The 18,408-nt window shown below is 37.4% G+C and overlaps 3 protein-coding genes across 4 annotated transcripts in view; 2 read left to right on the forward strand and 1 right to left on the reverse strand.

The window, feature by feature from the left end:
- The first annotated feature begins 647 nt into the window (after positions 1-647).
- Positions 648-3,746, forward strand: LOC149500166 (uncharacterized). Its single transcript, XM_089737836.1, is given in 4 exon segments — positions 648-2,019; positions 2,021-2,751; positions 2,754-3,200; positions 3,203-3,746. Coding segments are annotated over 4 exon segments (2,886 nt in total). The 5' UTR covers positions 648-730; the 3' UTR covers positions 3,622-3,746.
- A 2,919-nt stretch (positions 3,747-6,665) lies between these two features.
- LOC114245583 (PRADC1-like protein) lies at positions 6,666-9,744 on the reverse strand. The gene is made up of 5 exons (XM_028177806.2): positions 9,499-9,744; positions 8,924-9,060; positions 8,150-8,265; positions 7,954-8,079; positions 6,666-7,024 (listed from the first exon to the last, which is right to left on the reverse strand). Exons 1-5 carry the CDS (start codon positions 9,557-9,559, stop codon positions 6,853-6,855), a joined length of 612 nt encoding a protein of 203 aa, XP_028033607.2. The 5' UTR covers positions 9,560-9,744; the 3' UTR covers positions 6,666-6,852.
- A 3,206-nt stretch (positions 9,745-12,950) lies between these two features.
- dcr-2 (dicer-2) overlaps positions 12,951-18,408 on the forward strand; it is a 49,045-nt gene continuing 43,587 nt past the window's right edge. Inside the window, exons 1-6 of one of the 2 annotated variants that reach the window (XM_089737835.1) lie at positions 12,951-13,117; positions 13,461-13,598; positions 14,317-14,444; positions 16,743-16,856; positions 17,437-17,614; positions 18,050-18,173. In XM_089737835.1, the coding sequence (XP_089593961.1) occupies positions 13,490-13,598; positions 14,317-14,444; positions 16,743-16,856; positions 17,437-17,614; positions 18,050-18,173 (653 nt within the window). In that variant the 5' untranslated portion in view covers positions 12,951-13,117; positions 13,461-13,489. The remainder of the gene's footprint in view (positions 13,118-13,460; positions 13,599-14,316; positions 14,445-16,742; positions 16,857-17,436; positions 17,615-18,049; positions 18,174-18,408) is intronic. The other variant, XM_089737834.1, reaches the window with a different exon arrangement.

Consider the following 18,408-nt stretch of genomic DNA (forward strand, 5'->3'; position numbering starts at 1 on the left):
TCATCCAAATACTCACGAAAACTATCAAGTTGACTTCCGAATATTGCACACGATAATTATACTGTGGGTTCAAAACGTATGCATTGCTAGTGAAATATATTAAATACTGCAATGCATAATAGATATTAGACCTGCCCCGCAGTTTCACCGGTGTTGAATTTATAATTCAAGAAACATAAAACACGTGGAACTTTATCGGAACAAAGAGTTGCTTAAAAGTATATCAAGTTAAAAAGAAAAGGTAAATAATATACCTTATAGCAACCCTAACGCCTGCCGCGTCGGCAGCCGCGTCTGATCGCGCGCCGCGACCAATGAGGGATTCTCGTTGTCGGCTCCCGGCGCGATTCAAAGAGTAGCGATCGAGTGGCTTTCCTTTTGGCAAGCCGCGCGTGCGCCTTTACTGGCGCCGACAGTTCACCCGCAACCACCGAAGCATACACACGAGAATACGTCCGCACCTCGCTCGCTACCATTCCTTTTCGAACTTGTTTGTGGGACCCTCTGGAGTATTCATACCCAGTGCTCCAGCTGGACAACACAAAACTGGCGCCTCAACGTGGTAAGGAGGACAACACAAAACTGGCGCCTCAACGTGGTAAGGACAACACAAAACTGGCGCCTCAACGTGGTAAGGACGACAACACAAAACTGGCGCCTCAACGTGGTAAGGAAAATCTAGCGGTGAGTCGACGAATCGTACCGGTTTTGCCAATACAATTGTGAACTCATGGTCATGGTGAACACTCGAAGTGATAACCGTGCTAGCCGAAATCGCAGGGATGATGATGCAACGGACCCGTCGTCTGTCCGCGTCCCGCGATCGGTCTCCCCGAGCGCGTCCGCCGCCCAAGAAAATGGCGCCGGTGACGCCTCGCGCATAATCTACGAGTCCTTTCGAGAAGCATCTACGAGCGCGTCTCCCGCCTGCGAAATCGGCGCTGCTGACGCCTCGCGCTCCAATCACCACAACCGATCCGGCGACAGCCACGTGGCCCCCGCCGAAGCCACCTTCTCCAGCGAGCACGTGTCAACAATAGTAGAGGCACTACAGCGGAGCCAAACAGAGGTTTTAAAATCATTATTTGAAACGATACGGCACAACACATCAACACCAGTGCCCGCATCACATGCACACGCGAACTTCGCCCGATGTACCGCGCGCTTTAGTGGGACTGCAGGTGAGTCGCTTGATGCCTTCCTGGATGCGGCTGAGGCGTATCGCGACTGCTCCGACATCTCGGATGAGAACGCCGTCCGGGGATTGTCCATGATGTTGTGCGGCGACGCCGCCGTCTGGTGGCTGGGTGTGAAGTCCTCCATATCTTCGTGGTGCGATGCCGTCTCAGCCCTACGAGACGCTTTCGGTGATCGCAGACCTCCACACCGTATATACGCTCAACTATTCAAACGAGGTCAACAAAACGATGAAAGAACGGACCGATTCATCGCTGCGACGCGTGCTCTTCTCGCGAAGCTACCTGCCGGCAACCTAAGCGAGAAAGTCCAGCTGGACATGATCTACGGACTCCTCAGCCGCCGCGTACGGGAGAGACTTCGCCGCGACGAAGTAAGTTCATTCGACGTGCTCCTGCAAAGAGCGCGCCAAATTGAAGACGCGACGGACGAACTTCGCTACGAGCACGATGCCTCAAGACCGACGGGAGAATTAGCAAGAAAACCATACGAGTCGACGGCCGGCACCGGACGCACCCGCCCTCTGCCAGCAGTAGCAGCGCGCACGGCCGCGTGCGCTCCGAGCGGCGCCGCCCCCGGCCACGAGCCCGCGACGCAGCCGCCGCTTGTTCCCGGAACGCCGCGTGTATTTGACTCCGTCGAAAGGAAGCGACGCCCGAAATGTTCGTATTGCCATTTCTTCGGTCACGAGAAGAACCAGTGTCGTAAGTTAGATTCAAAACAAGGTGATCAATCTCATACTAACTTATCTAAAAATAAAACTCACTCAAAATCTAGTGAAAGTGAAATTAAAAGTGATCAGTCATTTTATTGTGTCGATTCAAGTGTGTTTTAAATTTGAAAACGACAAATCAGTAAAAGACCGTGTTCATAGTTCTAATTTAGTTCATGAAACTTGTATACCTATTTTGCCAAATAGTGATGCATGCACTGATACCTACACACAGTATAAACAGCGGCGAATTCCACAAAATTATAATTTTGCTGCCTATAATTCAAATCGGTCGCGGTTTAAGGTTACTGATAACAGTGATAATGCCGATCGAGCTCGTATTGATCGCCCAGGTTCTTCTCGAGAAAAGAACCACAATATCACTGCATGCAACACGAAATGCATAACATGTAATCGATCGAGTGACGATCGCAAAAATAATAATAGTCCGAGCGAAAACATTACTCATGTTAACCCTTCAGCCGCCACAACTGAAAATGTTAACTCTTTGGTTGTCGAACCTAAAAATGATAATTTTTTTTTAAACAAAAGTAATCATTTGGATATGTTTTCTGGCGTCGACGGACATCTTTGCCGCAATGCCAATACAAACGGGCAATGTCAAACATTAACCTGCGCGGTCGCAGAGAATTCAATTTTTGTTCATCAAAGATGTCCGGGCGACAGTAAGGTTTGTATACCATTATTTGAAAATTATTGTGATAAAAACGGGATAAACCCGAATTTTCCGAAATATGGGAATAAGCGTGATGTAATGGGATTTGATTGTTTTTATGGTTGCGGCGGAGATGACGATCCCCCTATTGGTCGTGACGTACGGCCGATTTTACGTTAAATATACAGGGTTTTGACGGCACTGCTTTAATAGACACAGCTGCAAAACACTGCATCGCGGGTCATACGCTATACGCTCTCCTCCAGCAGAACAACCATCCTCTCCGCGTTTCCTCTCAACGAGTCAGACTTGCCGACGGTGTGGTGCGCATTATGGACGTTTTTACCACCACACTCGATGTACGCCTAGAGACGACAATTATTTCCACTCCATTCCTCATATTTCCTGAATCCACCAATAATGAAACGTTATTAGGAATAGATTTTATTACCGCAGCTGGAGTAGTAATCGACTTCAAAGAAGAGGTTTGGTTCTTCAGTGATGATGCGATGGTAAAGTATAATCTGTGTTTCGAACATAAGTCGCGCAAAGTTTCCTGCGCCGCTACAGACATCCTTAGAGATGACGAAGGTACTCACCTTACGCCAGCCGAGCGAAAGCGCTCGCTGACGTACTGGACAGGCACGCACACATCTTCAGAGCAGGGGGAGGTCCAACTCCGTTTGCAGATCATCGCAACGAAACAGGTGAGCATACACCAATATCAGTACTCCCATACTGTTTAAATCCTTCGAAGAAACCGTCTGATATTATATTAGGGAAATACCATACCCAAGACCTTACCTGTTATCACGGTAACAAAGACTCCTTACCCAAACCTGTGATTCCTAAGAGGAAACGTGGACGCCCAGCTAAGGCTGTTGATGTCCTAGTCCAGGAGCGAGGGCGTTCTCCAGGACTAGAGGGGGAGTATATAGCAACCCTAACGCCTGCCGCGTCGGCAGCCGCGTCTGATCGCGCGCCGCGACCAATGAGGGATTCTCGTTGTCGGCTCCCGGCGCGATTCAAAGAGTAGCGATCGAGTGGCTTTCCTTTTGGCAAGCCGCGCGTGCGCCTTTACTGGCGCCGACAGTTCACCCGCAACCACCGAAGCATACACACGAGAATACGTCCGCACCTCGCTCGCTACCATTCCTTTTCGAACTTGGTAGTGGGACCCTCTGGAGTATTCATACCCAGTGCTCCAGCTGGACAACACAAAAACCTATCTTAAAAACCAGTTATAAGCTATCTTTGTGCGAAACTGTGTGTGAACTGAGTAACAAACATCCAAACATACAAATGCTTACAATTATATAAATAGTATAAATACCTGGTCTAGGAAATAAGCAACCGTTCTACGCGGGAGCCCTCTTCTTCGACGTCGCAAAGCGTTGCACACTCTAGCACAAGGGTTTGATTTTCAAACTATTCAACATGCGTACAACAGCCTCGTGCTCATCATACGGGTCTTCTTTTCGAACCACTCTTTTCAATATCGAGTCAAGAGAACCCGCTCCGCCGTGCGACCTCTCACGGCCGGAGTCCCACAAAGCTCTGTCCTCTCTCCGCTCCTCTTTAGTTTGTTTCCTAACGACATTCCACAGCCGACCCATGCGCCGACGACACGATCGTTTACTACTCGAGTAGAAACAAGTCCCTAATCGCAAGGAAACTTCAGAGCACAGCCGTAACCCTCGGACAGTGGTTCCGAAAATGGCGCATAGACATCAACCAAGCGAAAGCACAACGGTCCTCTTTCAAAGAGGGAAATCAACCCGTATATCCTCCCGCATTAGACGTTGAAACCTCATTCCCCCGATCACCCTCTTCGGCCCGTCAATAAGTAGGTACCCTGGGTCAGGAAGGTCAAGTACCTAGTCACCCAGGATGCATCAATGGCATTCCGCCCGAATAGAAAATTAGTTCGCGACCGCGCCGCGTTTACTCCTAACAGACTCTACCTCGTGATCTGTAAGTGGAGAGAAATGTCTCTTCGGAACAAGGTGAAACTTTACAAAACTTGCATAAAGCCCGTCATGACTTACGCGAGTGTAGTGTTCGCTCGTGGAACGCAGACCACACACATATCTATAGACACTCTCCAATCCCTACAATCCTGTTTTTCCAGGTTAGCTGTCGGAGCTCCGTGGTTCGTGAGGAACGTCGACTTAAACGACGACCTGGGCCTCGAATCGAAACGAAAACACATTAAGACAGCGTGGGAACGTTACTTCCATAAGACAATGTGTCATGATAATCGCCTTATTGTTGCCGCCGCTGACTACTCCCCGAATCCTGATCACGCAGGGGCCAGTCCACGTCGACGCCCTATACACGTTCTTAAGGATCCGTAAGATCAAATAACTCTTGCACTAGACGCCTTCAGCTCTAACACTAGCAGCAGGCATAGGGACCCCGGTAACTGTACTCGTCGAACTCGCCAAAGAGTTCGACGTACAACCTAACCCATGCATCACCCCTCTGAGTTTCTTGCCGGATCTTCTCATGCGATTCCAATCCGATAGTACATTCATTCTCTCGAGTTGTTAGGTCTCCTATGGAGGCGCCACCAGTAATACCTCATAAAAAAACAGGAAATTTGTATTATCTTCTGGTTTTACTTGCAGCACGTGTGTACCCTATTGATCCGGTTCAGAATTTGCCATATATTTTTTCAATATCTTGCTGTTTTTTTAATTGCTTAACTAGGTGGACGAGCTAACGGCCCACTTGCTGTTAAGTGGTTACCTGAGCCCATAAACATATACAACATAAATGAGACAGAAATGTAAGGTCTTAATTTTAATAATACAACGGCTGCCCCACCTTACAAACCGAAATGTATTATTGCTTCACGGCAGATATAGGCAGGGTGGTGGTACCTACCCGTGCGTACTCACAAGACGTCCTACTATCAGTAAATACTATCGGTCTGAAATTCGGCAACCTATACAGCTTCTATATTTATTTATTTTTATAGGAAGGATAAGGGAACGTTGAGATTTTTAGTACTTACCTAACAAAAAAAACAGTTCATATTATTTACTAAGATTATATCAACATAATTCCAAACTTATAATATAATCACATGTAGCTTTTTCACGCTTTGTACGGAGTTCTTCGTCTACGCTTTGAGGGACTTCAACGTAATGGGGCAAAAGGGGTCCATGATAATTTACTATCTAGTTTTTTTGAAAGTAGCCTCAACTCTTTTAATCTCAGTTCAATAATAAAAAATATGCAATAATTATGTTGCCTACTTTTTTCTTTTAAATTATTACCTATCCTATCCTTCAATCCCTAAGCTAAGACAGGTGACTGCTCGAATTTGCTAGCACATTGAAATTTACAGGAGGCAACTACTTTTGCTTGGAAAAAAAAAGTTCATGATAATATGTTCTTCTTGTTCATGTAATTCTAGTCAAAACTTCAAAGCCTGGCAGCAATCGAAGCAACCAAATAAGTATGGCAGAGGGATACAGAAGGACGTACCAGCATAGCAGTTCTGTACTACGAAACTGTTGTCAAATTCTAAAATAACATACTAAAAATATTGTTGTAAAAATTTTTTGCTCTTCACGTGATTCGTGTCTTAAATATTTTTCTACTGACAAATATGCTTTATAAACCAATCAGGCTAAAGCTATTTTTATAAATAACCAATACAGAATTCAATTCACAAATTGAGTAGGTAAGTCAAATTGTGTTACTGAAAATTTCCTTGTACTTTTATTTTACTAATATACTCATATGTATACACTAATCATTTAATCTTCACGTTTCATTGTTGCTTCATGAGATTCCTATTTTTATTACTAGCTGGATTCACCTGTGGCGCTACGCGCGTTATAAGTTTGAAATAAAAACTCTTGTATGGCTAGAGCTACATAATGTTTAAATCCCTTGCCAAATGATATTATACTTAATGATTTTTTTTTCTCTGTAAATACAGAGAAAACGTCATCACAGCGAGATCAAATTTATACAAGTCTTAAGACTAATCATAGCCTAAGTTATTTTAAACGTACCGCATACTCAAATAGGTCCAGTAGCTTTTGTAATAATTAGTACATACACTAACAATTAAAGAACAATTTATTTCTTACATTACACAGACAGAAAAATAAATTAAGTAGATATTTGGGATCTGATATCAGGTGATCAGGGTCAAGTCAGGTCAAGACGCCACAATAATGTATTTATTATATATCTTTAACATAAACGCACATTTAGCCTTCTGTTCCAGTTTCAAATAAATTAGATATTACCATGCTACCCAGGGGGGTTGATTCATTTTATTTATTGGTACATGAGTCATATTAACTGGTAAATTGACTATAGCATATTTTCTTTTTAAACGTCTCAGCGTACGCAGTATCGTGGCTCCACTGCGGCCGAGAAGGAATGCTGCAGGAATGTTTACGTCTAGCTCCATTCTGAAAAGAGACAAAACGAATATAAAAATATTTCACAAACTGAACTTAAATAATTTTGCAAATATTTAGTTCTACATGCAAGCCTACATATTCGGTGAAGAATGCATAACCCCATGAGGCTACTAGCAGTAGAGAGGGGAAAAAAGGAGTTCAATATCGAGAGTTTTTACTACATACTTTTACTTTGAAATTGGATAAAAACATAGTCTGGAATGTTCAGCAAAGTGCTCTAACTGATGCAACACCGGCCAGTAGACTTTAGATTGTGTTACATTCAACCCAAAAATATTAGATAAACAAGACTTTTCTATTTGAATTGTTATCAGTGGCAGTAATTGCCAGAATTAATTTTTAGGAACAGCTTAAATTTTGACACAGGTATATATATAATATACATATACCTGTGTCAAAATTTAAGCTGCTCAACTACCTTCTGTGGTATTAAAAAAAAAAATCCCCATATCGAGTCAGCTGCAGAAATGCTTGAATACTTAAATAATTCTACAATACTTAAATTTCAAGTTATAAATAATTAACTGAAGGGTGACAGTTGTTCACTTTAAGCAGTACATAATGACCCAGCATAAATCTATTTATTAACTACCTACTAAGGAAACAAGACAATCAACAAAAAATGTTTTTTTCAAGGACATGTGAACTCTCTCAGCATGCAAATGGTGCTCCCGGAGCTCAGAGATAACGAGATCCTTATCACACAAGGACATCATCTCAATTGCATTGTCTATTGGCTATCAAATCCTTCAAACCAGAATGCATTATTGCTTTATGCAGTAAAAAGCATTGGTGGGGCCGTTTGAGCTATAAGAGCACTTGTGACTAAATAAATTGTAAATATGTCTTATGAAGAATAATTAAATAATAATGAAAATAATTGTGTCGGCAATAACAGTTATGAAATAAATACTTACTTATCATCAACCATTTCTATAAGATGATCCAAAGAATCATCCCATCTATCAATTGATTCAGTAATTATCACAGCTCTAGCTCCAGCATGTTGCGCTTTGGTAGCTTTAAAAACAAAGGAACATTCTCTGAAATTTGTATTGTTTAATAAAAATAATATAGCAGATATGTAATTACTTTATTTAGGAATTTTCTTACCCTCTCTCGGATAGTGCAATGTGCCCAACTATTTCTTCATGGTTGATTATCTCAGAACAACTATGCAACGGCACTGTGGGTACTAAACGAGCCTTGTGGAAGTGTAGGGTTTCATTCTACAATCACATCCACCAAGAGATTAACTAAATTCAGATGCACTAACAGATGACCATTACCGTTATTGTGATCAGGCCAGAATTAAAAATGCTTAATTTTTTAAGCAGTTGCAACATTATTTACTTATTTGACGATCTGGCAACCCTAGACTCCACCAACATAGCAGTAGGTCCTAGATACAAGGCCATAAACCAAAACTCCAAAAAAAAAATATAGCTGTAGGAATTCACAGAGACTAGCATCAGTTTAGGTAATAAATGAATAACTTTGAAGTCATAGTGGCCTAAAGGATAAAACTCCCACTGATTAGTTATCAAGCAATTCAACTGTGTTCAGAACCTACTACCAACTAGGTACCTACTTTTCTAATCAAATACATATGTAACAAATGTTCATGATTGACTTAAAGATTTACAACACAAGCTTTAATTATGAAACTGCCAGAGGTCAACAAAATTGCTGTAAGGATTTCCTTTCCAAAGTATTAATCAGCAGAAATTTACCTAGATAAGACTTATTGTGATAATAAGGAAATCTGTATCCTGGCTAGTGTTTTTTTTAATATCCAACCCAGTATGTTTTACTTTTAATTTATGTATTATGTCTGATATTATTGAACCATGAAAGAATTCATACAAAAATAAAAGAAAAACTTACAAACACAGATCCGAAATCTTTTGCTGGTCTTATTCTATATGAGTATCCAAGTTCCGGTGGATCTATTATCTCAAAAAAGAAATCACCTGCAATGACATCTGCAGTAGAGGAACCATCATAAAAGTGCAGATCATTAGCTGAAAATTTTAAAAGACTCCATTTATTTAATACAACTTCATAAATAATATTAGAGACTTACAAAGACAATGAAAGTACGATTTCAACCTAATGACTTAAAAGGGGCAGCAGCTTTCGAAACTTTAGTGAATATTTGGCAGGTGAGTTTATTTGTTTATTCATGTTAATTTATATATATTTTTAATAATCTTCCGTACTCTGTCCCTTCAAGCTATAGATGAAAATTATTTAAATAAGAATGACTAAACGTTAAGAAACAGACAAAATATTCAAGAGCTGTCTTCAACAAAGTCATGTACAAAATAAGTATAAAGTAAATAATGAAGGTCCTTCATTCATATAAGTTAAAGCTAAACATGTAAATGCACTTCAAATTGAATTTTGAAACACCTTATTTTATCAGCGAAATCACCAACTTATCACGTAATAATACATACCACCAGGCATCACGAAAGTAACCTTTAAAAGAATAAGTAAAAATGTGTAATTCATTCTCATTTTTTTACATTGTATTTATTTTTATGCGAATTTAACTTCAACTAGATTTAAAAAGTTTAACACATCGTTATTTTAATTTGTATTACTCGTCTCTTGTTTAATCAACAAGATAATAATTAATAAAATAATTTAAATTTATTATCAACACCGATAGTGATAGTAATAGAATAATGCTTGCTGTCAGTGTCAAATGTCAATGTCAGTTTTTTTTTTTAAGGATCTTATGACCTGGTAACTAAGACTTTTATCTCATGTCTTATTTTAATTTATATTCTTATTTTTGTGAAAAAAGATAATATGGAGTGAAATGAAATGAAGATGATTAATTTTAGAGATTAATCGACTGGGATGAAATAAAATTAAATAATATAACATGGGATGAAATATAATCTCAGTAAAATGGTGGTCAATTACTGAGATTTTTTCAGGGGACCTTTTGAGGGATCCCGAGAAGTTATGTCCAGCGGCTTTGTTTCATTTTCCCACATTTGTGCACTTTCACAGATATTAAAATAAACCACCGCTATTACACATTTAAACCTCAAGAAACACTAAATAGACAAAATAAAACAAATCACACAACTTCACTCCTCGCGTTCCCGCCAAAAAGTGTTGTCAATGTCAAGTCTTTTTTTATTTGGAGTCTAAGGCCTGGTATCTAGACCTAGTACCTTTAGGCCATATGTCATGTTTTTTATTTAGTAGGTAGTGGTGTTCGAATCAGCACAACGCATATCAAGATAGTTTTCCAATTACAGCACTAGAGCGCATTAAGCGGCATAATGCTAAACGTTGAATGTTCCAACTACAGCAACGCTTCGCACAGTCGAGCACTCTCAAAAGTACTGCCTGTCAATAGATGTTTTATTAATGGCTCAAATAACTCATCTGTTTCGTTATCATATATATTTTCAATAAATACATATATCACTTGATAATGAAATAATTGATTGATTTAAACTCGGAGCACTCGATAAATCATCGTCATCACTATCATCTGGATAAGATGATTCAATTAAAAAGTATATAATTTTCTTAGAACTCATTTAAAAAAATTACTCAAAACGTAAAAAAATGTTAATGAAATAATCAAAATCCAAATTACTTAAAATAACCGTAAATAGTTTTCAACCAATTATTATTGTTTATCACATTATTTATACATTAATGAGGTTGCTAGCTCCATGATTTTTTTTTCAACACTGAACTTAGCGCACTCTGCTGATGCATTTGAAAACTAATTCACGTTCCAATTAAGCTTCAGCATAATTCGGCATTGTGTGCCACTGAGTCGCATTATGCTCTGTAATAGGGAAGTTTGCATTTTTTTAATTTTCTTATATAATAATCACACTAAGACTGCAACAAATCCTAGTGTTCTTTTTTTTTAATTATCTTCATAAATGACGGAGTTCTGAAGCTTTTCCTCCCATTTTGAAATCGTATGACGCGCGGCCGGCCGGCCTAGTGCTGACGTCATAAGTCTCGCCCGTCTCGGGACGACGCAGCGACTAGTGATGTAAGTATCTATATCAGTATCTTTTAATCTAATAATACTTAAGTACTCATATAATTATATATTTATTAAGGGAAATACTTTAATTACATTTTAAATAAAAACAAAAAATAACACCAGGTGGGCTGTGAGCTCGTCCACCCATATAAGCAATAAAAATAAATAAATAAAAATACGTGTTAAGTGGTTACTGGAGCCCATAGACATCTACAACGTAAATGCGCCACCCACCTTGAGATATGAGTTCTATGGTCTCAGTATAGTTACAACGGCTGCCCCACCCTTCAAACCAAAACGCATTACTGCTTCACGGCAGAAATAGGCGGGGTGGTGGTACCTACCCGTGTGGACTCACAAGAGGTCCTACCACCAGTATATTATACTAAGTATACCAATATATAGTACTAAGAGAGGTGTTCGTATTTACGTAGATATTTTTTACTAAAAACAAATAAAACGATAATAAATAAGATGTAAATGTACGGCAGATTAAATTTTAAGTAGGTAGGTATGTAGGTAGTCACTTACTTTGAAACCTTTACGCCTCATATTTCTGCACTTGTATACAACGGATTGTTAGTCAAAAAGTCTATAACCACACACGCCACGTCTGAAATAGTCTTTCTTTTCTTCTCAGTCGTACACTCTTAACGGAGTGGTCGTGGTTATGTATATCTTATTTAGACATTTCCATACCTCTCAGGGGAAAATAGTAGCAGTAGTTTAATAAAATAAATATAAATAATTAAAATAGTGTTCTGAGATAGTAATGCGAGCATAAAACACAAATCTCCCTGCCGAACTAAACAGTTTTAGTGCGTCCCGCCCCGCACAGGGCGGCCTACGAGACTTGTGACGTATGACCGTGAATGGTCGCGCGGCTTTTTATTTTCGTGTGGGTGATATTAAAAAATTCACAGTGTCGTCATTTTTAGAGATATTCAAGTAATTTTTTCACTAGGTTTAATATTTTTGTATTGTATTTAAATTTATATAATTTTTTTTTTTATTATTATTAAAATATAATTTAATATATATAATATAAAATATTTATATTATTATTTTTATGTGATTGGAAACTTCCTCATTGGAAAACTACCTGATACCTGCTCGAATAGTCACTTAAGTACTCAATTATTCTTCATTTAATAGACTATTTAAAGACAGAGTAGTTGAGAGCTGATTCGAGTAACAACAATACGCACCTAAATGTCGAAATGTTTCTTAACAATTTTTAACTTGCTTTATCTTTAGTTTGAAATAACGGTTTATAGTCGTAAACGAAATACGTAACGTAAACGAAACGTAAAAGAATCCAGTAAACTACTCCAGTACTGACGCTGCATTCGAATATTTGCATGGTATTCTGGACTCGAGACATCTCAATTATTTTTGTTATAAATGCTGAAAATCTAGAATACAAAAAATAGCCTATCACTAATATTTTTTCAGGGACTATATGAATCGTTCTCGAAAGAGAAAGGAGGTAATGTGTGTACCTACTAACTTTACATATTTAAACCGAAAACAATAGTTATTTAGAAATTACTTACATAACGAAATACCGACTTACCGAAATAGCACTAATGTGATTATGTTATACAGCAGTTTTAAAAAGAATGAAGTGTGTTGGGTTGAAGTGAAGTGTGGTAGTTTATGGCGCTTTTTTTAAAATATTTTCACTTCTAACTTATATTGTACTCAACGGACACTTTTACACTTTAAAAAAAAAATTAACATCAAACCGTACATTTGCGTTTAGCATTTAATTTTTTTTTTTATTATATTTAGCATTTAATGCTGCAACTGTCAAATTATTGTGTTATCTCTATAAGGTACTTCCCCTACTTTACTTTTTGAGGCTTGGTGTACGTAGTAAAGTTGTAGTCATAGACATTCAAAGAGGAACGTGACCTAAGAAATCTCTTGAAGTTTATATTTTATTTTTTTAAGCTTAGAAAGGTTTCGTAGTCGTACCGGCTAAGATTAAAATTAAATGCTTACTATTAATCATATTTTATGACAGTGCTGGTATGTAACCGGTAAGTTTATTTTTCTTGCATTTATCAAGAGTATTACTAGGTACATACCTATCTACTATATCCAAATAAACATACATTTTAGTATTTAAAATTCATCCCTTAATTTTATTTGTTGTCTTTTTTGATTTATTATATTTTTTTCAAACAAAACTGGTTCGGAAAATAACAAAATAAAAAATGTCGTATAAATAACAATAGGTATGTCGACAATATGAGTTTTATTTCATAATTATTTACGTAATTTATATATAAAACATTCTGTTCAAATAACAACAAACGCAAACATTCTACAATATGATATTTTCATTAGTAAACTGATTTATAAATATATAATATAATTTAGAACTTCCAAATTCTGCATGCACAAGTAAAATGACTACAACAGAAGGAATACAGTATCACGAACAGAAAGCTCGCCCCTATCAAGCAATACTGGAAGAAATAGCAAGTTCAAAAAATACAATAATTCATTTGCCTACTGGTAAGTACTGTGAACTGTGATATAGTACTGATAGTTACCCTTAAACAGACTGTTGTGCAATAAGGTTAATACACACAAATAGATTGTTATGACCAAAGGTACAACAATATTGACAAAAAATGAACAAACATGTTTACAGAATACACATTTTCTTAACAAGAATAAAACACCAGGCATGCCTTTTGGATTTAACAGCTTGGGTATGCAACTCTGGGTACCATACATAATTAACATCTAAAATTCTTCCCCTGAGAGATTAATATAGAATTCATAAATTCTACATATAATGTGGGTGAAACTTCATCTCAGGTTTTATTATACTATCCCAGAAATTTTATTTTAGTTTTAAATAAAAAATATTGCATCATCATTTAACAGTGTTTCAATATTGTTTATCATTATGTGTCATATCACTAGATATGGTATTTCTCAGCACAAAGAGTAACCAACAAAAGATTCCAGTTTTCATTTTCCAAATTGCTAGTTGTCTCTTTTATTAAATAGATTAAAGACTGATTCTATTATAAAACACAACAATTTTTGATGATGACCTGCTAAGTAACATAAAGCTGGTAGTAATATTTACTATAATAATAATATAACTGGAAATGCATACAAAACTCATAATGGTGCATAACAGAAGCTTCTAAATACACATTTCTCAGAAAAAATTTAAAAGCTAAAATTTTGTATAAAATTTTGATAATGCTATTTTCAGGTTCTGGAAAAACTTTTATTGCTCAGAGGCTTATAAAAAAGTTCCGTAACCAATTAAAAAAGCCTTGGGGAGAAGGTGGGAAACGCAGTTTCTTTCTTGTAAACACAGTTCCGTTAGTAAATCAACAGGTGCCTACACATTTTTTTATGTTATAAAAATTATTATAAGAAGTCAGTAAACCTGTTCATCTGTTATCAGAGTCACCATTCAACCACATTGATAGAAAATTTTTAGTGTCATACAAGGCAGATAAAGTTTACTGGCCAACCGATTGTTAGTTGTTGCTGTCACTCATAGATATCCTCAATGCTATAGCCTATATGGCTATATGGTATAGCCCTAACTTTATAGTTACAGATTCTTCATAAAGCTGATTAGAACCTTCATTAAAAAAGTCCTTAAAAGGAACCTTCATTCTTCATTTGGTGAGGTCTGAGCAATGAGCACTAGTTATCTGTAAATTGACCAACCTCGAGTATGTATAGATAAAGATAAAAACTATCTTAAATTCAAAATTGAAATTATCCTTGAGAAGGTTGTGATTTATTCACTATTAAACTACATTACCAACTAACTGAGTTTGAAAAAACAACTTAAACGTGATTCAGGGTTGAAAGGTTGTGTATTTTAACTGACATATTGTAAGTTAAAGAGGTTTGTATATTCGCATTCAGCAGTTTTTCTCTACGGATAAGTCAGGTTTCATGCCAACCGGTAAATGTTTGTAGCGTTTAAAACAATTCATTTAATTAACCATTTCAAAGCATGTCGTGAACATGACTCAATGTATGCACGGACATAATGATTTATTAGATACATAATGTATTATTAGAGTGATTGAAGAGGAAGGTTTATATGTATAATAACATCCATTAAATAGTGGAGAAATACTGTTCGTTTTGAGGTTCTTAATGTGATGTCGTAAATAATCAAAAATAAAATTTCATGTTTCTGAAGCGAAGCGAGGGCGGGTCGCTAATACCATATAAAGTAGAGCAGGCATATAAGCTATTTTATTTTCCCGAATTTTATTTTAGTTTAAAATTAACCCTTTCGTTACAAGCCTCTGCTCTAGACGGAGTCCGCGCGACCATTTGTATGTACGAGTGTCGCTACAGCATGATAATCCAAATTGCCAATTACTTTCCGTTGTTGGTCGCTGATCAATCGTAGCTTGTCACGTAAAAGGTTTTTACAAGTTTTTTTTTCTTGGCTTGGAGCTGTTATCTGAGACCATGTTCGAAAAGAAGGATTATAGGAAATATGTAAAATCGTGTCCATACAACGAATTTGGATGTGTAGAATAGTGCGTATTGATAAGAATCTTCATTTTCAGCCCTAGTAGTCGTTGTAGTCAAATCGTTCATTTGGCGTGAGCTAGCTCTTTATATTGTTGTAGTTGTGTAATTAGAAGGCGTGTTCGTAATAGCTGAGCTACTACTACAGACATACTCGCAGCGCCTACCCCAGGACGCCGACGGGTCGTCAAGGCGATCGTTTACTATCGCCGCTGGTGTTCGGGATAGCTCACTAGAGACTAGACTATATAGGTCCGAACCAGCCTGCCGGGTCGGAACGCGATACACCGCCGACCCGGTTGTTCTTGCACAGTACGACGGCGACGACTGAGGAATCTAGAAGCTCGTAAATGATTTCACGCAAACTTTTTTGGGGATAAACTTATCGGCCCATTCTTAAATTAAAAACCGACCGAATGTTTTTTTTTATTTTTTAACAGTATAATGCATAATTTTCACACCGTGTACTTGAATATGTCAAACTACAATTTAAACACTGAAGTGTACTGGTTATGCGTAGGGAAGACGAATCCGGTCATCGTTCTTGTCGAACCCGTCGCTTGCAACGAAGGGCTCGACGAGTAAATTAACCCATAGACACAGCCCACTGAGTTTCTAGCTGGATCTTTCAGTGGGTCGCGTTTCCGATCCGGTGGTAGATTCTGCAAAGTACGGCTCTTGTTAGGGTTCGTGTTAGAAACGTCGTCAGGTTTGAGCCCTGTGAGCTCACCTACTAGTTAAAAAAAAAAAGACGAATCGAATGAAATTTATTGAACTATGAACTTTACACTCCTTTATTAAGGCTGATTAATGTATAAAAGAATATGATTTAAAATAGATCAATAAAAGATTTTTTCAATTTCTTTACATTGTGTTGCTAACGTTTTAATTTAAGTTCATTAAAATGATAATATTACATATTTATAATTTTGAAGAGATGGCTGTTTTACTGTTGAATATAATAATTAAAAACACGGTCGCAATATTTAAATTATAGAATTTAATCTACGTATGTATCTAAAAAAAACCATGAGCATTTTTTCTTTCCTAAGTATACTATTAGTAACCTACAATATAAACTTGTATACAATACATTTTGGGAAATTGTCTGACTGTTTTTAATTTTAGAAAAATGTAATTGAAATGATGTGTCCCGTCGACGGAGTTGGTGCCTATAGTAGCGAAGATGGGGTAGACTATTGGAAGAAAGCCGATTGGGACTCTGAATTGGCACGAAACCAGGTATATTTTTTTTCCTACCCATTCGCGACGGTAACCAGAGGGGCCAGTTATCAATGATTGCATTAAATCTGGTGTTAGATTAAAAAAAATACCTTAATTCATATAAATGTATAGTCTTTTTAATACTATATAAAAGTGGATCATATTACCTTTAACATATTCTGCATATTCTTTAACATATTTAACACATTCATATTTGAATTTTCAACGAATAAAACCTAGTTAAGTTTAGGTTGAAAATTTAAGTACTCAACTATTGATTAATATACTCATTGTTGTAATATTTTTTTAATGCATTGTACTTACTAGAAAAACGAAATCGGTGTTTTCCTTCTATATTTTTGGTTGAGCTATGTATTCATTTCTATTTCTATTATATCAAATAGAATACCATTATCAACTGATCTCAAATTATGCATATTTTAGACGTTCTAGAAATTAGTACGAATCGTGCGTTCTGTTTTTTTCTTCAATTCTCACTAAGGGAATTCTTCAAGCTAACAAAGTTTTGATTCGAAATGAAAAGAGCTGGACGCTGTTTAAGCTTCAGAAGTAACTATTATTGACTTGAAACTTTCAGGTAATTGTAATGACCTCTCAGATATTAAGTGACATGCTTACACATGCATATATAAGAATCGAGGATATTAATCTGATTATATTTGATGAATGTCATCATGCTGTGGAAGACCATCCAATGAGAGTTATAATGAAGCACTTTTTGAATTGTAAAGCTCAAGAACAGCCCAGAGTTCTAGGTGAGAACACTAAATAATTAACCGCGACCTCTTTTTGTAGTGACCATGTCACTTATCACACAGCCCACTGATTTTCTCGTCGGATCTTCTCAATGGGTGGCGATTTCGATCCGGTCGTAGATTCAGCGAAACATCGCTAGCAAATTCTCTCAGGTTGAGCCTGTGAGCTCACCTACCGGTCCGGGCGTAACTGGAATAACCCCCTAGGCTACCAACGAAAAATACTCCAAATAGCTATTATCCTGATACTCAACCGTGCCGGTTCATTATTACCTGTAATTACCTATACAAATTAAAAAATTATGCGCTTTTCATTTTCATTGTGATACTTTTTTTTATAGAAATCGTGTTCAGTATTTTGAATTTACCGTGTTATTTTCTAATTTGAATCTTAATATGAAATTAAAAAAACAAAACCAATGTAATACGTTTCAGGTTTAACGGCGACATTATTGAATGGGAATGTATCAATATCTAAGATCGAGGAAACACTTAAGCAGTTGGAAAACACGTTTCATGCAACCATCGCAACTGTTGATGATCTTGGTGAAGTTATGACGTAATGAAAAAACCTTATTATAACTTATTTACCACAGCCTCGCTCGCTCTTTTATGCCATTGTTTACTGTAATTTAGAATTCATCTTTTATACCTATCGTAATACATGTTAGCACTAGAGAAACCTCATAAGTTTATAGGTCAGCCATTGATTTTACTGTAAAACTGAGAAATTGTTTCAAGTTGGGTGTGGCTATTTTCGTTGTTCATTTCTATAGGCTCCGTTAACCACTTAA

This window comes from Bombyx mandarina, chromosome 23, assembly GCF_030267445.1.
Source record: "Bombyx mandarina strain Sakado chromosome 23, ASM3026744v2".
Lineage (NCBI taxonomy): Eukaryota > Metazoa > Arthropoda > Insecta > Lepidoptera > Bombycidae > Bombyx > Bombyx mandarina.